This window comes from Ascidiella aspersa, chromosome 2, assembly GCF_963924565.1.
Source record: "Ascidiella aspersa chromosome 2, kaAscAspe10.2, whole genome shotgun sequence".
Classification (NCBI taxonomy): domain Eukaryota; kingdom Metazoa; phylum Chordata; class Ascidiacea; order Phlebobranchia; family Ascidiidae; genus Ascidiella; species Ascidiella aspersa.
Genome location: NC_139448.1, coordinates 26,775,988 through 26,789,851, shown reverse-complemented (window position 1 = coordinate 26,789,851; position 13,864 = coordinate 26,775,988). Strand labels below are relative to the sequence as shown.

Below are 13,864 nucleotides of genomic sequence, written 5' to 3'. Positions count from 1 at the left end.
TGTATTTTATAGGACTTCATTTTTGATTTATTATAATAACAAAAAGGTGTAAATATTTGAAAACCAACATCAGCTGCAATGCGTGGCATGTTTCCCATATTGAGGTCAACCTTCAGGTCACACCAACTGAAAAGATCAGTGAGATGTTGCGCTGCCCGCCCCATGTCCTTCCAAGTAATTGCAAGGAAACCACAAAAGACGTTTTTGGGATGCACCAAGTTTTTTACAGTGCTGGCACCATTTGTGTATCTCGGTGGAATGATGTCGATGAAAGGTGCAAGTCTGTTGGAAGACTATGACATATTTGTTCCTGAAGATGATGACGATTAAAAATGCATCTCTGCTATTCTCTGTGAACTGACTGTGAATCTCTTTTTTAATGAAGATTGATACTGTTTATGAATATCCATTTCTGTTCACTATTTGCTCTACTTCAATTGGATTTTGGTCCTTTGATTGTGGCAAACAACAGATTAGCACCATTATGTTGTGTGTTTAATTACAAATGTTAGTGTATCATTTCTGTATGCTAATAACACTATAATAATGTGAGTACTTATTTTTCTAAATCCTCAACCCCCCCTGTTAATATATTATTTAATAGGTCCAGATCAGTACAGTGACAAAATGATAAGTTATAGATGTCTATTAAGGATGCATCCTAATTTGCCTACTCTGTAAAATTAACTCAAAACTATATTTAATAACAGAATCACTTATAGCCACAATGCAGGTGTCGTAAATTTTCTTAGGTAAATAAAACTGGAGGGATTTCTTTCTATGAAACATATACAGTACCATCTTGTGAATGTATTTAAAAGTAGGCAGTGTATTGCTAATAACAAATCCATTGTGGTAGACAAAATAAGTGGAGGTATAAAAACATTCATTTGCACAAACGAGAAATTACATAACGTAGAGCAACTGCACAAAGCACATTTGACAGAAATACATTGTTCTTAATGGTTCTGCCATATAGAGCTTCAACGAATACTTTTTTCCCATTGTAGTTGGTTAATTCATCTTATTGCACAAGATGCAAAAGTATATGGAGTTCAGCATTAAACTTACCGATAGGTCACTGCTTTGTTGAGTATTTTTCCATCCCTTTTTTGTTTATAACACAAATGTGCTGTAACAAAAAAATCAAGATGAAAAATAAGAACCTAAATGTCACATAGTATGCAAGCATACATACATTGAGATCTCTGAAATACTCATTGAAGTCCAGTGCATAGCCAATCAAAAATTTATCTGGAATTTCATACCCAATATCTGTAAATAAACTTGTATAATGATTATGCATTCCTGAAAAATTAGTCTTTGGTGTTTACCAAAAACACACATTTTTGTATTATAAAGGTTTTGCATTTTGGGAGCCTCCTTTTTCAGATCACATGGTTATTAGGAGAGTTATTTTTCATATTCTAATGAATAACAATTATTTACAAAGATTTTTGGCAGTTAATTTGATATTGGGGACCACCTTCATACTGTCATACTTTGCCATAAAGCATGATTGTTGAATATTAAAGCAATAAACATGAATCATGTAGAAGGCAGAGGGCTTACAATCAGGCCTGTAACCACAGCTGCGGGGAGTTCTTTTTACAAGAAGGCTTGCAACACGCACAGAGTGAGGTTTGTACTGATCCAAAACTTCAAGTAACTTCTTCATTGTTCTTCCAGTGTCAATAATATCCTGCAAATACGAATATAAGATACTACCTTTAGGTCTAGTATTTGGCTTCCACATATGAAATTTTTATATGTATACTTTTGTTATTTTCAAGTTGGTTTTAATTAATTTGGGGTGTCAAAACAAAATTTTGTGAGGCAAAAGCAAATTTCTGAGTGATTGCAACTTAGAAACTAGTCACATAACAGGTACTAGAAGAACTTCACAGAATTGCCTTCACTAATTAAGGTGTTACTGATTATGTTTGTTTTATGGTAATTCAACTAAAACGCTGAAATAAACTTCCTTATCACTTATTATGAACCATACCGATATTGGATTTTATAAAAAAAAGTTGGCTGTATTGACATCAAATATTTTAACAGGTTGGTAATTGTTGAAGGTTACATCATACTTATAGAATAAAGGTGATAATTGTTTTACCTCAACAATAAGAACATTTTTTCCGGCAAGATAAGATAGATCATCACCACCAATAACTTTTACAGTTCCAGTAGATTGGTCATTCTAAAAAATAGTCAAGCTAAGATATAGGTTCACTGATAAATGCCAAATCACACATGTAATTTGAATATATAGCAGAACAGAATTTAGATTTAGATTTGCACTAATAACTAAACATAGCGACTGTCAACCATAACATACCTGATAACTTTTTAAACGTATAAAGTCTAATGAAAGTTGACAAGACTTTGAACCATTTGCATTAAGTTGCCTCAAAAAATGCAATAGGTCATTGAAAAACTGGTAACCACCCTTCAAAACACATAGAGCAGCTGTTGGCTTTGACTGGTCAAGATTTTCGTAAATGTCTCTTGCAATCCGCTCTGTCCTTTTAAAAATGCATTTATTTGAGCCTTCCTTATATATATTTGAATACTGTTTATTTTATACAATACATTTAACATAGAGAGCAATTGCTTTCTGCAGTTTATTGTTTTTAAACAGTATAATTTTTTATTTTTCACTTGCCTTTCCTACAAACGTATCATGGTAAATTAAATTATGTAAAACAAATAATGCATGATATACAAACACAAAATGTAATGTTATCAGCAACAACTTTCAAGTCTTAAATACTGCACACCTCAGGTTGGAAATCCCAACACAATTTACTGTTTTTATGAAAATTTACTGCATATTATACCAATTCAGGTGTACACCTGCAGACTGGGTAGTTTTGATGGTTTGGCTGTAGTATTTCAAAGAGTATCATAGTATAGGCAACAAATAAATTAGTGTTAAATGTATTACCTGTCCAAAACAAATCCTTTAGGTATGATGACTGACTCTAAGTCCTCTGCATAATGTCCAGGAATGCAAAAGTGCTCAGTTGAGTAACCTTTAAAGTCATCAGGAATCTGAAATTTTGTTATAACTGTAATGCCGTTTAAGACATTTAATTCTACATATTTGTAGAATACCAATTGTTGTAACTTGTTTTTCTTTTAGCATATAAAACAGGCAATAAAAGTTAAAATGCATGAAATCCTTGCATTTAAAAATCTTGGAGCTTGTCCAGAATCCTACCACATTTACAGGGGTTTGTGTTGCTAACAATATTTGGGTTAGGGTGAGAATTAGCGTTTGGGCTCGGGTAGGTCAAGTGTTACTATTATATTAATTTTAACATATTTATGCGATTTAAACTTTGACAACTCGTTTCATTACGTTGACAACTCGTTTCATTACGTTAAAATAAATATGGGAGGATTCTAGACCAGCGCCAAAATCTTTATTTATTTTCAAAACTAATGTATGTTGTAATTGGTTTCCTTATATAGGTTTACGTAGATAAAAAAACAGTGGCTCTTTTGTAGACCGTTTTTTGCGTTACTTTCTTTAACAAATCGATGGATCGCCCAAAAAACAAAATCTCTTACCGTTATAAAAGAATTGTTCATTTCAGCAAAAGCGAATGCTTTATTAGGAAAAATCTTGACCTATATACAAAACACGAATTTCAAAAAGAGACAAATTAAGCTTGCCCTACAATAGCACAGTGATAATACAATACACACGTGCTAAATTAAACCTATTGGACACCGAAGGACTACATCTTTTGTCTAGTGATTAGGCATGTATGCTCCAATCATAAAGCACGAATCTCGTTCTCGAATCAATACTGAACGAAAACAACTAGGCCTATTACGTTGAAAAGTGAAGTTTCGGGTTTTATATCAAAAAATCTTTATAGCATTAAAGTGTTTTATTCACGCTGATAATGCCAAGCCTACCAAAAATGGCTTCCAAGTACAAGAAACGCGAAAATATAAATCTTTTTAAACAATTTGCTTTGCCATTTCCAAGTGTTTCGTTAAATTTTTTATAGATTTTTAATTGAGTTTTATTATAAAGATATAGTGCTATAACAGCGTCAACATAGATGTATACAGGCGTGATTAGGTGCGTCTTTTTAGGCAATTGTACAGCAACCCGGCACGATACCAAATAACGTAATTTCCATTGCCAAAGCAAAATTATTGTAATTAATAAGTATAAACACTATGCAGGGACGTGCAGTCAGGGGAGGCAGGTGAGGCAGGGCCCTGCAGGGTTCCCAATTATACCCTTTGCTTTTCTAAAAGACTGTTTTGTTATTTTCTTTATTCGTATTATGATAGAAGTAGGAGTAATATAATATTAGAAGGCGCCAGCCGCCAAGCATTTGTAGGGGTATGGGTCTGATTAATGAGTCATCATTTATATAATTGCCAAGATGAATCGATCACACTCCTTCAAGATTTGAGATCGCCTGTCTTCGTGAGGCCAGACAGGTCCAATTCTTTCCTTTAGTTCAGATACATGAACAATCAATTTTGCTGTCTCAGTATTTTCTCTCTGCACTAGGCAGTACTGGGTGATACTGGTTGATACTGGTTTTTATTCGATTGTGCGACTATACTTATTGGCGAAAAGATTTCTAAAATGCACAGGAAATATTGACGTAGATATTCTTACGATTTTCAATAATAAATCACGTGACAACAAGGCGTGGTCTAAACCTTTTTCTCTCGACTCTTATAGACGGAAATAATATTTTTGTCCCAATATGACTTGAACAAAAGCGCTTCGATCTACATTGCGACGTAACTGGCGTTCGATTCTAAAAAATACCGGATTGTTGACAATAAGGCGAATTTCAAAACAAAGCGCTCACATTAAACGAATATACGTCACATCACATACAGCTCTGACGCATAAAAATTGGTGTAACAAGGCATTCGTTGCAAACTCTAGCAAGAGATATCGGCAATCGAATTTAAACAAAAACTTTCATGACGCAACATTAAGGCGATAAAACAAAGAATTAATTTGATGTGCTGACGTGTTGCGACACATTCAGCAAAACTAATGAATGCGGTGATGATATAAGTACTTCAAAAAAAAATAATAATTAAATGTTAAATATGTATGCTAGGTTTATTCTGCAACATCGTGGTTAGTTTTCTTATAATTTTTTGCTAGCAGCTGTTGTTAATATGTCGAAACATTGTTTTGTCCCTGGATGTCCTGGAAAGCGACCTGAATCGCTGCATTGGATACCAGCCAAGCGCTTTTGTGCTGGGGAGAAGAAAGAGTGGGCTACAGAAATGGAAAAGATAGTATTATCTTGTCGAGCGGATCCTGACATAAAAAACCTATACAAAAGAGATTCAGTGAAAGTGTGTGAGAGACACTTTTATGAGTCAGATTTCGCAATAAGTAAGTTTGTTAATCAGTTATAATTATTCTTTGGATGAGGGATTTGTGAGGTTATCAGTGAATATAGATCAACAGCTAAAGTAGTTCGGAAGTGCAGTCAGTTTACAAGATATTGTCAAGTTCAATTCAATTCAATTTATGGTTATTTTTTGCTAGTTTAGTTTGTTTATTTCCATATAGAGAACACGTGTAATTTTAGGTTTTATATATAATTAGGTTCGCAATAATTTTATTTTATTTCAGACAAAGAAAAAAAGATTTTGAAAGTTGGTGCTTTGCCCACCACAAACATGCCAAAAAAATGTGCACAAAAATGTGGTGAACGAAAGGCTCCTTTAGTCGGGCCATTTACAGCAGCAGTGATTCTTAAAGATTTTAATTCCGTGTGCTAATCAGTTCACAATTTAATTACAAAACAACCTAACTGGTTAATTAAGCATCAGACAGATGATGAAATTTGTATCATTCGGCCGTTCAAATTTGTTCAAGATGAATATTCAGTATGCCTTAACAAACATTTCCTGTCTAAATTTCGACAATAATTTCAGAAATTTTTATATCAAACAGCTCATAATCGTTTGTTTCGGCCGCCATTATCAGAATATCAAGGATTTTTTGTGCGATTTAGTCACGAAGGCTTGAATTCACAAGAAATCAACGCGGCAAAACACCTGTTTATGTAACGCCACTCATGTGTGAAGCAGCAGGCGGTTGAATCAGGATCGGAGCGCATTGAGGAGAAAGAAAGAAACAAAGAACGTGAAAGAGTGAGAATCATTGTGACCAGGCACGTCAATATATAGGCACTGGTTAATCTATGCCATGTTCGAAATTTTAGGGAAAAAAATGAATACTGATTAAACAAAACCTTTTTTTGTTTTCCAGATATTTCAATAACGAGCTGCTTGTTTACGTCACGTAACTGTACATTTATTGACCCACATTTTAATCTCATATTGCATACGAACCGGAACGTTATAAACCGGTTTAGAAAATAAATTTAGGCGAACCGGACTGAACCGGATTCCGAAAAAAATCTTGAACCCGAAAAGTCAAACGGTTCGACTCCCCTGGTTACTATGTTTTAGTCATTTTTTTGCTCTCTGAATGGAGTATTGCGCTAAAACTCAGTCAGTTGCTTCTCGAAACGGTTTGCTAGCATATTTATTTGTGTTCGATACGCGCAGTTCATACAATGGCAAAAGCTAAACAACAAAAGTTCAAACTTTTTTTTATTTTTATTAGTACTATACCATGTTTGTGTTGTGGTTGTTAAAGAAAAACGTGACTCGAAAAAATTTGTGCCTCACCATTTAGGAACCTCACCGCAAGTCACTGCTATATAGGTAGTGTTTTTTAGGGTATTAGGCTACAATTTGCGTTTCCGTTAAGAAGCCTAAATACCTTCGTTTTTATCACGTAATATTTACTCGACAATTCACTGGGATTATCACGTTGTGGACAAACCTAGAATTACCGTACGGTCAAAATGAGCGCTGGTGCAATAAAGAAAAATTAACAGAATACTTTAGCTTTATTTACATTATAAGTTTCTTTTGTCTATTAAGAGACTTAAATTTTAGTAGGTATGATGCGATTAATATAAAGCTCTATTATATTAACATGTTCTGGAACATAGGCTATATTTCATAGGCCATATCAACGAATTGCATTGTAGACCCTCAAACTACTTTTTAGCTGCGTTAAAGTAGGCCTGATTGGATTAATTTTTGTTTTTAAATGAAACTTAAATGAACATTGAAATTGAATATAAAACACTTAATTTTCTCACGTCCAAGTTTAGCACCGTTTATGGTGCTTAACTGTATAACAATGCAATCAGGAATAAAGTAATTCGAACCTACTTATCGTTATAATTCAATACTCTTTTTCTCGAATACGTACAAATGCTTTATTTCGTGCAATTTTTTTTTAATTTATTAGACGCTCAATCGTTTTTTTTCGAGCACAACACAATAGACTTGATCATGTTTTTGATTAGAGAAAGACAATCTGCAAAAAATCTAACTAAAATCTCCAAATAATTACTTAAAGCCAAGTCTTTTATGGTCTACAAACATAATATGGAGGATATTAAATACTTCCTGAACTAGGAAACTTATTTTGTTAGTTGCAGATGTACCAATACATCCAATCGTGGCTTAACCGGTCGCCCGAGGTATTTCATTTTAATTTATTAGACGCCTAATCGTTTTTCGTAAAAGCACAACACAATAGACTTGATCAGGTTTTTGAATAGAGAAAGACGATCAAACAGCGTGACAAAGACATGCAATAAAAATTCTTGGAACTTTTCAATGTTTCCTCGCTTTTGTGTATTTTTTTGCTTGTGTATTTCAAGCTTTAACCCTGTAAGAGAATTAATAAGTCTTCACATTGATCATGTTAAACACAGCGCCATATTGCCACCCGAAGTAGAGAAATAGGGTTTTTAGAAATTAAAAACGCCTGTATATAGTTTGATTTGGCAAGAACTTCTAAAAACAGTTTTCCAGATTGTGGCCCTTCTAATAGTTTTTTTTGTGGTAATGTGCTATTGGTTCCTGTAAGGTAATTACTAATTAGTTCACATATTTTTTGTTTACGTTTGGTTTCTGTAAAATATGTAAACCAGGTCGAAAAACTCATATCAAAAAAGTAAATAGATTGATTAATTTATAGATGTCTTTTTGTGATGCGTCTTTACGGTGGTTACCAGTTTTTTTCCTGCGACCTTCTTAGTGTATTTTACATAAACCAGAATCAATATTCGTCCAAAAAATGAAACTAACGTTAACTTTTCCATAAGGATTGTTTCAATATTTGTTATATGAGCAGGATTTATTTCAGGATTATGCACGGAACCATCGTCAAGACGCATATTGATTGCAAAGTAACTGATACGTTAATAAACTAATATACAATAAAGTTATATATAAAAGAATGACATTTCACAAAAAAAAAACTTTTGAAGGCCCACTATAAGTGAAAATTCTACGATAACAGCGTTGTATACAGGATTTTGTATTTGGAAGGCATGAATTTGTTTAGAAAGACGTCACAAACTATAATCTGAAAAAAAAAATCGTTGTTCTTGATTGAACTCGCACATATGTGCAGCTAGAATCCTGTTTATTCGCAAAAACAAGGTAAAACAAAAAAATGTCGTGGGGGGGATTTGCGCTATGTTTAGTTAGAACAATATGGTATAGTTATAAGTGGTGAACATAAGATCCAAGTAGTGCAATTGCGTTGGGCACCAATCCTACACCTGTGCATAAACTCAGTTTTTCCCCAACTTTATCATTAAAACTGCAAAAATTTAAATTGTTTGAAAGCTTTAATTACATAAAAACAAAACAATATAGACCAGGGGTGCGCAACCTTTCACCTGTTGAAAGTCTTTATTTTTCTCACGGCCGCCAGTGGAATTTTTATGATGACGTCAGAAAGTTGAGTCATAAAAATTAAGGTGTAACAGCGTAAAACTTTTTCATTTTTAATTATCACAACATCTGTATGCCTGTAGCCGATATTTGTAAAATGGGGCTATTTGACGTTGTCTTTGTCAGGCCTAAAAAGTAAAATCTTTTAGATGAGTGTTTTAGTATATAGTGTGAAAGTGAAATGAATATATAATGAGTAATGTTGTGTGTTGTGTATGAAATGGATTAACTAAAAATAAGCAAAAAAAATTGTTGTGTGTTGTGTATGAATTGGATTAACTAAAAATGAGCAGCCTGAATTTATGTCATTACAAACAAGAAAAACAACATCGGGCATGATCTAATATCATTTTTTCCTAATCACTAATACAGTGGTTTTCAACCACTGTGCCGCCGTTTCTAATTCTCAAGGGTGACGAGAGATATTTGCGAATCTTTAAGAATCTGATTTTTGTTTAACTTTAACAATGTTTTGTGTAAGATTAGAGTGGAATAAATCTAATTGCAACTTCCTACGTTGTGCAGAGAGTTGATGTGTGTGGCTCCAGTTACGTTTAATGCGACATTATAGTAAATTACCTACGGAAAAATCAATCTTGTAAGGGTGCCGCAATCTATTTCTTATTGCTGAGGGGTACCACTAGCCATGAAAGGCTGAGAAACACTGAACTAATAAGTATTGTACCATCCCAGTGAAAGTTTGCTAAAGCTGCGTGTTTTAGTTGGGTGACAATTTTGAAAAAAAATAAAGAGCAAGATTGTAATGTTGTGTTTTTTCGAAATGGATCGACTATATACTCGGCGTAGTTGGCCATATTTTACTTAACGAAACCCCGTGAAATAAATCGATCAGGAATACCTACCAACCGTAAAACTTTACAAGGATATGGCCCGTGAGATAGCAACAGTATTCTAATTAATATTATTGCAAACACGTATCCCGGTAGCAAAGGGTGTCCAACGTACAAAAGTTGTAACCCTTTAACTACAAAAGTTGCATTCTTTCTGTCCTATGAATAGAAACTATTATGTGGTTTCTCTGAGCGCAAAGTTTTAAGACCAGAATTCATCAAATGTTATTAATCTAATGGAAAATATGAAAACGCTAACTTAAATATATACTTGAGGTAATGCGTCTTTTTTAGTTGGCATGAATTTTAAGCCAGAGTGTCTCGACTACTTGTGGCGCTTCTACGCTGTACAGACTCGGGCTTAACATATTAAACAAAATCAAATTAAAACCTTTATGCAGTTTAACCCCCCGGACAAGTTTTTTTTTAACTAATGGAGCCGACTTTTTAACGGACCGGCGATACCACTGGTATAGCATATTCACTACGTGGTAATACGTAAAGGATAAAATGCCTCCTGATTTTTACTATCATGTGCAGATAGATTTATACTGAGAGTGGCCGCTCTACGGACAGCTGCTCAGTGCTCAGGCCAACTCATTTCGATAATAATAGCCTCTTTTAAACTACCCGGCATATGACTTGACTGCATTGTAAAATTATGACAGATATTTCACGTAGATCGTGATTATAAAAATCATTAGTAAAAACAATTCTTAAACCCTGTCACTCACATAGAAATTTAGGTTTCTCAAGAAATTGCAGTAGGATACTTTTAACTAAAACTACAAAGCATAACAGACGCGCGATTGTCTTACCCAAGGTTTTCCAGCGTATTACCCCCTTTATCCCAACCAGTAACAAACTTGCCATTCTCTAATTGAATCAAAATGTTTTTTTATGTAAAAAGCTGATGTGAAAAATGTCATTAGCTTTAATTTCGAATTGTAATGTGTATGTTCAACAAAAAAAGGTTCCAAATAAGTGTTTGCTACTTACCCTGTGTATATGTCATTGTTTCATTTTGTATTTTTCCATTCCATTTTTGTTTATTATACAGATGTGCTGAAAAAATGAACAAAAGGTAAACAAAAAACATTTTTTAATTGTTGAATTTCATGCATTTATTTAATACATACATTCAAATCTCTGAAATATTCATTGTAATCTATTGCATACCCAATTAAAAATTGGTCTGGAACTTCATATCCGATGTCTGTATTTAAACATAAATTAATATTATTCCTAAGGTGATTCTCATTTATAAATTTGTTCGAAACATAGTTCTTCTGATTTTAAACTTTTTAAATATAAATTATTAGAAAACTGAACAGCAAATTTAGATGCCTAGATATCTGTTATAAGACAAGTCAGTGATCGGAACAACCAGATCAAAGTTACACAGATTTGTTTATAAATGGTTTACTTTCTTTTTAGGAACTGAAATCCCCTAATTAGATTTCTTGATACGAGCAACATGATACACTATACATTGCAGTTGCTTGAACATATTTTTAATACATTTATGTTGCCTGAACATATTTAAGCTGGTTAACAACAAAAACCAACTAAATATAAAATATGTATAAGAAAGCTTACAATCAGGCCTGTAGCCACAGCTGCGGGGATTCCTTTTCACAAGAAGGCTTGCAACTCGCACAGAGTGAGGTTTGTACTGATCCAAAACTTCAAGTAACTTCTTCATTGTTCTTCCAGTGTCAATAATATCCTGCAGAAAATCGATAGCAAAGATAGAAAGATAGTTAGTACTGCAAATCTAGACATTGGATTAAGTAAAACATAAATCAAAGAGTGACATTTGTTGACATGGATTGTTTGATATTGACATTAGAAGAAAGGTAATGGGAAATAAAAATCTAATTTTTATCCTATTAGTATAACTTGTTAACTTGATCACAGCACAAGGTATAGATTCTCATGTATGTTATTAATTTATATAAGCAACAACAAAAATTAACAAAGAATGACTTTTGTTTTACCTCAACAATAAGAACATTTTTTCCGGCAAGATAAGATAGATCATCACCACCAATAACTTTTACAGTTCCAGTAGATTGGTCATTCTAAAAATTAGTTAAGTTAAGATATTGGTTCACTGATACGCAATCACACATGTAATTTGATTATATAGCAGAACAGAATTTAGATTTGCACCTAATAACTAAACATTGTGACTGTTAACCATATAATTATATACCTGATAACTTTTTAACCGTATAAAGTCCAATGAAAGTTGACAAGACTTTGAGCCATTTGCATTAAGTTGCCTCAGAAAATGCAATAGGTCATTGAAAAACTGGTAACCACCCTTCAAAACACATAGAGCAGCTGTTGGCTTTGACTTGTCAAGACTTTCGTAAATATCTCTTGCAATGCGCTCTGTCCTTTTAAAAACATAAACAGGTCATGCTTACTCAGTATTGTATGGATCCGCAAAATTTGCAAAGCATAGCATTTCTTAAGTTTTATTTGCGCAAATTGCAATTTGTTTTGATTTGAATAAATGTAATTATTTACATATTTGGATTGATTTACTAATTTCAATGTGCATAATTTAGAACAAATGGCAATTAAATAATAACTTTGTTATACTTTAAATTGAACATCATTAAATTACACTTTGCTAGAAAATAACACCACTTTTATAAAGATAACATTTGCCAAAGCAGTGGGTGGAACACTTTTACCTGTCCAACACAAACCCTTTGGGTATAAGAACTGTTTCAATATCTTCAACATAATGTTCAGGAATACAAAAGTGATCAATTGAGTAACCTTTGTAGTCATCCGGAATCTGAAATATAAGTCTACAGAGTATTGGTACTCATAGAAGTATGACAACATTTAAACACAAACTATTTGTTGGTTACAATTCATTGCAATCCCAGAAACCTTTCGCTTTTTGTATACATTTTCTTGGGCCCACAAATATTACTATCAATGTTTTAGCCTAAAGGACCAGAATGCAATTGGGCTAGGCTAGGGAATAGCGCAAGTCAGATCCAGCTAGAGAATTTAATTTAGGAACACATGTACAAATATATGGTGAAGTCATTTGACATGTTAAACTGAAGACGAAAAAAATTACCATTATTTACCTTAATAAAAGATTCAGTCATCTTCACCGAGGATGTTATTAAATGAGATAATTAAAATTGCTTGAAACAAAGTAAGGAGTATAATAAAATTGCGATGGAAATTATTGAAAACTAAAAATAAAGTATATTGTTTCTTAACAACAAAATCTTGCGCTCTAAATGAAAGCCATTATTTGTCAAAGTTAGGTTATTTTCTATAATAAGATTTGTTGCACAACTACTTTTTGTATCCGACACACTATTAAGATTCAGAAAAAATCGGCGGAACTCACGAAAGACAGTTCATATCGACGATAATCACTTATCTTTCGCCAAATCTTTCTAAAAGAATTAATTGGCAGTAAATACAGAATTTTTATACACACGAACATAATAGGCCTATACTAAATTAGTATTATTAGGCACATCTCCAGGACAACTAAGAACGAATGCACGTGAAATGAACCATGTATAAATAACAATTAAAATAAAATCATTAAGTTTTAAGTTTAGTTTTATTGGCCCCTTGAGAATTTCTCCGGCCATTGAAAGTGTTGGAAAATACTTTAAAATTGCCGATAATAATTCAATTTTTCGCCCGCACAACCTCTAGTGTGCGACTATACATAAAGCCATGGGTCCAATGTGTTCCCAGATTATACCACTGTCCGAACGCATTTTTTGGACTACTCAGATGATGGAAAATCTGTTTCTCCAGTCACCCGAAAGTATCACCTAATCGGACCGGTACCGTGTAGAGGAACGACGCATGTATGTTAGTGCTTGTAATTATAGCGTGTTCGCCTGGTAAAGTGTTAAATATTTCACCTCGATACTCATTTCCTTTCGTGGCCGTTCTGGCGAATCCAGCCGGCATTTCGACTCAATTAATCCCCATCTTAGTCGCTGTTGTGCTATATAGTGTCACGCTACTGCTGGATAAAACACTACAGTCAACTGATGTATGCCTTACTTGCGAGACCCGTTTTAACAGCGCTGTAAGCTATTTTATTAAAAGCGAACTAAGATGAATTATGTGAATGTACAATAAATCTATAAGCGATC

The 13,864-nt window shown here is 33.4% G+C and overlaps 2 protein-coding genes across 2 annotated transcripts; both read right to left on the bottom strand.

The window, feature by feature from the left end:
• Window positions 1-567: 567 nt before the first annotated feature.
• LOC146164588 (hypoxanthine-guanine phosphoribosyltransferase-like) lies at window positions 568-3,704 on the bottom strand. Its single transcript, XM_083382340.1, has 7 exons — window positions 3,583-3,704; window positions 2,954-3,060; window positions 2,345-2,531; window positions 2,123-2,206; window positions 1,573-1,702; window positions 1,199-1,275; window positions 568-1,132 (listed from the first exon to the last, which is right to left on the bottom strand). Exons 1-7 carry the CDS (start codon window positions 3,601-3,603, stop codon window positions 1,079-1,081), a joined length of 660 nt encoding a protein of 219 aa, XP_083238466.1. The 5' UTR covers window positions 3,604-3,704; the 3' UTR covers window positions 568-1,078.
• Window positions 3,705-7,325: 3,621 nt separating this feature from the next.
• LOC146164587 (hypoxanthine-guanine phosphoribosyltransferase-like) lies at window positions 7,326-12,966 on the bottom strand. Its single transcript, XM_083382339.1, has 8 exons — window positions 12,821-12,966; window positions 12,410-12,516; window positions 11,920-12,106; window positions 11,702-11,785; window positions 11,301-11,430; window positions 10,841-10,917; window positions 10,701-10,766; window positions 7,326-7,774 (listed from the first exon to the last, which is right to left on the bottom strand). The coding sequence occupies exons 1-7, from the start codon at window positions 12,839-12,841 to the stop codon at window positions 10,713-10,715; spliced, it is 660 nt and encodes a 219-aa protein (XP_083238465.1). The 5' UTR covers window positions 12,842-12,966; the 3' UTR covers window positions 7,326-7,774; window positions 10,701-10,712.
• Between the last annotated feature and the right edge of the window lie 898 nt (window positions 12,967-13,864).

What these genes read in the sequence shown, in the direction of transcription:
- LOC146164587 (XM_083382339.1), bottom strand. Translation starts at nt 12,841, where the DNA reads ATGACTGAATCTTTTATTAAG. An exon ending in TGACTGAATCTTTTATTAAG is followed by an intron (nt 12,517 to 12,820) that starts GTAAATAATGGT and finishes CTTATATTTCAG; the next exon opens with ATTCCGGATGACTACAAAGG. An exon ending in TACGGTTAAAAAGTTATCAG is followed by an intron (nt 11,786 to 11,919) that starts GTATATAATTAT and finishes ACTAATTTTTAG; the next exon opens with AATGACCAATCTACTGGAAC.
- LOC146164588 (XM_083382340.1), bottom strand. Translation starts at nt 3,603, where the DNA reads ATGAACAATTCTTTTATAACG. An exon ending in CTGTGGTTACAGGCCTGATT is followed by an intron (nt 1,276 to 1,572) that starts GTAAGCCCTCTG and finishes GTTTATTTACAG; the next exon opens with ATATTGGGTATGAAATTCCA. An exon ending in AGTATTTCAGAGATCTCAAT is followed by an intron (nt 1,133 to 1,198) that starts GTATGTATGCTT and finishes TTTTTGTTACAG; the next exon opens with CACATTTGTGTTATAAACAA.